We start from the raw sequence: 6,000 nt of genomic DNA on the forward strand, positions 1-6,000 counted from the left end.
TATCACAAAATTAACTTTTTAAATGCTTTCTTATCACACAAATGAACTATTTAAGGATACTGTTAGTGAAAGGAATCCTTAAAATAAGAAAAGATGTTTTATATGAGATGTGAGCTAAATAAAGGCATTTTGTCTCACAAGTTAGCATTATGAAGGATTTTAATCACAAAACTGGACTAAGTAAATATCATTTATTATAGTAGTGAATACTGTTAGGATGTCTTTACATCAGTACAACTAATAAAATATACTTTGCTAGCTATACTACAGTAGTAAGCCTTGAAAAATACAGAGGAATGAGTATGTTATATTAAAACTATTTTGAATATGTGAATCCTCATGTCATATGACAAGCACAGCAGTATAAAGTTGTGGTGGATCGCCATGCATCAGGATTACATTTAACATTGTTTGACATTATGTAGGTAGTTTGATGCCACTGAAAATTTACTGCTTTAAGGAAAGGTATGAAACAGTCTTTTTCAATACAAACTATTCATACACTAAGATCATAAAAATGTGTTCAGCTTGGGAATTTAGAATTTCCAAGATTGGATATCCCTTGTACTTAATGTAATTGGAAACAAAGGAATATAGACCAATTTTGTGAACTAGGACCATCTAGAAAGAGACCTGCAAAAAGTTGCATCCCAACTGTCAAAAAGAAGTATGGTGTCTCGTAACAGGTGAGAATCCACGAAGGTCAGTGGTAAAAGCCATTCATGTGTTCCAGGAAACAGCATGCAAATAATCAAGAAGAATATCTGTCTGGAAAAGCAACACAACTTGTGTGTATACAGGTTTGCTTCGATGACAAATTTTTTCGACCATCACATACCTCAAGCAGCTGGAGAATGAAGTGGTATTCATTGTATTCAATATGAAGACATAAAAGTCAAGTTTCCAGACACAGCTATAGAATTCTGTGTGATTAGACTAATAATGAAATAGCCACTACGTAACAGCCATTCACTTACACAGATTATGGAAAGTTACAGGAAGAAGGAGTGTGCTTTGATCATGAAGCTTTGTGACTAAACCTTTTACAATGGAAACTACACTGGGGTTATTGTTAAGATCACAGTCATCTGATACAGTAAGACTAGTTGTGGAAACATGAACTGTAATGATGTGGTGAAGCTCCAATATTATTTTAATATAATGTTCTCTGTCCCTGTATATTATACATTTATATAATTTAAAAACGTTTCTTCATATTCTAAGATACTTTTTTACAATATACATGATAAGTATCCATGTTTCATTTTCATTATTATTATTATAAAATTTTATAATTTTCATAGGGGAAAATAGTTTGACAAAAATAGTGTTACTGCATTGGAATATTCCATTAATGTTTTTTTTGTTTTTTTTAAACTGTAAGTTGCTCTAAACATCATCTTACTGTGGTCCTAATCAAATAGCTTATTATCATATCTGATGCTTGATAGCTCTGAAAAATCATTCACAGAGTTTTATTTATTTGTGAATTACAATGAAGACATAAAATAAATTCAAGGTTTAGGGTAAATCAATCTTAATTAGGAAAATAAATGGTAACTCACATGATCCCTAGCATGTATAACACTGTTATAACGGTCCAGCAAATACTCCATGATATCGGTTTGTTCATAAAGTACAGCTTTGTGAAGAGGACTAGCACCCATGTGGTCACGGGAAAAAGCCAGTTTTTTACGGTCAATAAGATGTTGCACCTCCCGAAGCTGGCCTTTAGCAATAGCCCTATGGATATCCTCTATTTTAGCCTAACAGTTAAGAGAAAAGGAGATAATAAAGCAGTTTCAATTGCTAAACAGATTGATTAAAGTTTATCAGATTTTTGGAAAATTTCTATTTTAAATTTCTAAGAAATGTGCAAGGGCTTTATATATACATTTAAGTATTTCTTTTCAGTTTCATACTATTATTAGGAAAGCATAATTGTGTGTTAGCAGCTTCCTTAGTATGTGAAATAGGACACTTAATTCAGAATCAATAAACAGAATGAAATATACAGAGAGAAAACAACCTTGAAACAAGACTATGGCATCCATGACTTTTATATACTTCTTGCCAAGTTGTAGGTATGAGAAGTCATGTATTGAATCTGTTTTATATGAACATATTTAAATACCTTAAAAAGCCTTGAATTTCCAGAAAGTCTGTAAATAAAGAAGCAAAGTGAAAGTATTGAGCAGAAACCAGGCTTCGTTTGATTAAAGTTAAAACCTAATTAATGCAACATTGTTCCATGCAAGGTAACAAAAAAGAACATTTTGCTATTAATAGTTCTTATGGTAAGGAACCCTTCCTAGTTTAGAAGTGATAGATTTGTAGCATTTAAAATTATTTTGTCACAGAGATAGGTTAAGATTTATGATATAATTCATATAGTAACAAAATTGTTACTTGCATAGTTTAAGGTTAATTCATTTTTAACTGCCACAAATGTTTCTTTATTGAGCACATATTTAAAAAATTAGCCAGTATTCTGGAAAAAGTCAGGACTTAAAAGTTGTTAAAGATTAAGTAAGAAGTAGGGGATTAATAATAGCTAACACATTTCCAAAGTTTTCACATAGCTACACAACTAATACTAAGCTCTGCTACACTTACAAATAAAGCAAACTGAATATTCCTACAGAAAATGTCAGTTCTATTCTGAAAGCTCTTTTTGTTCCTTAGACCTTAAACTGCATTTAGTCAAGTGATTTGAGTGAATTGTTGTGGCAATTGCTATATGTTTTTACATTTCAAGAATTTAATATTATACATGTACTTCTAGTTTCTAAAAATGTTCTATGTGCTGTATGTTAGGATCACTTCATTGTGACATTGGGTTATCTAGGTTATTACTAAATTGGAGGATTTTAATGAAGGTATAGCAAAAACATGCCTTCTGGATGTCACAACATTTATGATATAATTGTTGGTTGTTAGGATGTATAGGTGTTTTAACTCTATTTATAGAAAGTAACATACAGCATTTAGGAGGGGAGATTGAGCTATTTGTTTAGAACAAACCCTTCAACCTGTCTGGATAATAACTTGAACATTGAAGTTGAACTTTACAAGCAAAGCCTTCTGGAATTGGTTGATAATTTAAATACATTTTGTGACTTGATGTAATATTCTTATCCAAAGAATTGACTTTTCACAGACCTTGAAGGGTTATGTATGCAGAGAGAAGTGCCATTTCATTCATGTCTATATATTTATATATATATATTGTCTTCAGAATTATTTCCTATCAATAATTACCTGAAAGATTGGTATCTGTTTAAGAAACTTGTTGACCTGGGGAATACGGGATGTCTTGCCATAAAGTTGCTCTCCATAGCCATCCAGTAGGACTTGCTCAAGCTTTTCCAGTGCCCCAAGGCGAAGCCACAGTGAGATGGGGTCATCACTGACTGTGTTCATCATGGCCCCAGGAGAGTAGCTTGTCCTCCTGATAGGTGGGAGGATCGGGTTCCAGGGGGACTGTACTTCAGCAGGAATCGAGATCATTATGTAAGTTGAAGGAGACTCAAAAAGTCATGACATTTGAATACAGACTGATTTTTCTCCTGTTTAATGATGTAAACCTTGGCCAGAGTAACAGCTTCTTCGTGTGGTTGAAATATATAAATAAGAGTTGTAGTTACAAGTGTGAAAAAATAGATGCTTAACTTTACACATGTAGGTATGTAGTATAGTTAAAATAGTGTTTACCATCATCTTTATTGTTAGAACTGGCATGATGGGTAGATTTTATATATAATGTATATCTGCTTGTTTGTGATATCTTGTTTACACATTCAAGTAGGAAAGTTAATAACATGGCAGCTTTAGCAGGAAATGAAAACTTACCATGATATGCAGCAATCATACATAACTGATCGACCAATGAACCAACACTATAGCAACAAAGCTTACCATATGACAGACATCTATTACTTTCTGTAAAATTTCATTAAGAAGCTGACAAAACAGCTACAAGAATGAAATCTTGAAATGATTCAAAATCCCTCAAACTATCAAACTTCCTCTACTTATCTCAGTTTTTCTTTGAGAAAAGAATTTGATATGTGAAACAGACACCTTACAGTATGTGGAAAAAAGGGTTAAACTTTTTACTTTATGTATAATACAAAGTACCCACTATTTACAGGTATTCATAAAATCTAATTGTACATAAATTATGATTGATTAAGAAGATGTATATGTTATTACAATATGATTTATAATGAATACTGAGTTATAGGTATTGAAAAAAAATGTATAGGTACTTGTAGCATGATTGGTGTTGAAAAGATGCAAGTGTATTTACAATAGAAACAGTGTTAAAATTATGTAAGTATACTTACAATAAAAATGTTGAAATAATGTAAGGGAATGTGCAATAGGGCTTATTTTGAAGAAAGTAAGTGTATAGTAGGTCTGATATTGAGAAAATTTGTCTCCTTTCAGTGACTGATGTTAACCATCAAACAATTATAGATGTTGGATGAATGTGAAAATACTTACAGTATGATTGGTATCAAGAAAACGTTAGTGTGCTCACAATAGGTTTGATGCTGATATAATGTAAGTGTACTTACAGTATGATTGGTGTTCATATCATGTAAATGTAATTATATAAGTTATAGTATGACAAAGGATGACTTTTTATAAGTATATTTATAGTTGAACGTTGTTGCTAGAAGTAGAATGTAGCTGTTGTTGTTTTTGTATGTAATATATGTTATTAACCTTCACACTAGGCTAAAACAAAATACATAACTAGCTTGATGCTGCAGATTCCAGCTAGTTCTACTCTCATTAGACTAATTAGGTTGTTAATAGATAAAGGATGAAAGTAAAAAAAAAGTTTATTGTATAACTACTAGGAAGATTTACACCAATGAATTTTGTGGGCTAAAACTGTATTATTACCTACTGTTTTACATAAGGAAATGATATAAAACTGTTGCACAAATAAAAAAAAAAATATTATTGTAATAAAAAAGTTGAAGGGATTAAAAGATTTGGTCTTTTACTATAGTACAGCACGGTAATAGCATACCGAATTTCGTTCATCTACTTCTGTGGATGAAGAAAGACCATTAATAATGAAATGGCAAAAAGATGAGTAGAGAAAGCTATTATGAAATCTGAAAAATAAATGAAAACAGAAATGAACCGAATATAAGTTACCGTTGAATTGTGATCCTAATTCGGGAGTTGGGCAATAGGAATATCTTACTTACCTGCTTGCGGTAACTCCGAGATTAAGGCCACTGTGGAATGCCAGCCTTCACTCTAGTATAGGGTATCGATTTATACAAAGTAATTGCCGTTACACAGCAACTGCCTTACAGGAAGTTCTTTTCCCCGACTCTTCACGAGTTTCAGAACTTTACTTGACGTAAAGTAACTAGTTGAGCTCAACAGTTTGAGCTGAAAGTTGAAACTCACGTGGGATTTATGCTAAAAACATAGTCCACACTAACTGTTGCATTACTGAAAGTAATAAAAATAACTTGCAATTCTGACTAAACCCAACAGCAGGGAGAAAAAATGAGCTGGAGGAACTGCAAATTTGTAGGTCTCAAACGATACTTTGGCTTTAGACTGTCAAATAAACTTTACTTGGAACTCATGCTTCTTAGCAATGCTTGCTTGTTACCATGGGAGCCAACAGTCAATACAAGGGAAAAAGTATAAGGTGCTCTGTACATTTAATTGCACGTGATCAGGTACATGAGTACTGAGAGCGGTTTATATTAATATGTTACGTCTCCGTTTGTTAATTAACTTTCCATAACCTCGTTCCGACGAAATTTTAACGACACAAGTCTTTACTTAATAAAACTGGTTTATTCTTTCCGAATATAACTCTGCGATACACTTAATCTCAATATTCGCGCTAAAACAAACAGTAACGAACAACGTTAACTTCAACAATACCGTGTGACTGCAGTTCAATTACTCACTATCCACACACACATTACATTCCTTCTTTTTTATATACCAGCC

The 6,000-nt window shown here is 32.3% G+C and overlaps 1 protein-coding gene across 1 annotated transcript in view; it reads right to left on the reverse strand.

The window, feature by feature from the left end:
* LOC106469361 overlaps window positions 1-3,509 on the reverse strand; it is a 49,642-nt gene extending 46,133 nt beyond the window's left edge. The window contains exons 1-2 of the mRNA XM_022398778.1: window positions 3,262-3,509; window positions 1,566-1,766 (exon numbers count right to left, since the gene is read on the reverse strand). Of these exons, the coding sequence (XP_022254486.1) occupies window positions 1,566-1,766; window positions 3,262-3,426 (366 nt within the window). The 5' untranslated portion in view covers window positions 3,427-3,509. The remainder of the gene's footprint in view (window positions 1-1,565; window positions 1,767-3,261) is intronic.
* Between the last annotated feature and the right edge of the window lie 2,491 nt (window positions 3,510-6,000).

This window comes from Limulus polyphemus, unplaced genomic scaffold (assembly GCF_000517525.1).
Source record: "Limulus polyphemus unplaced genomic scaffold, Limulus_polyphemus-2.1.2 Scaffold96, whole genome shotgun sequence".
Lineage (NCBI taxonomy): Eukaryota > Metazoa > Arthropoda > Merostomata > Xiphosura > Limulidae > Limulus > Limulus polyphemus.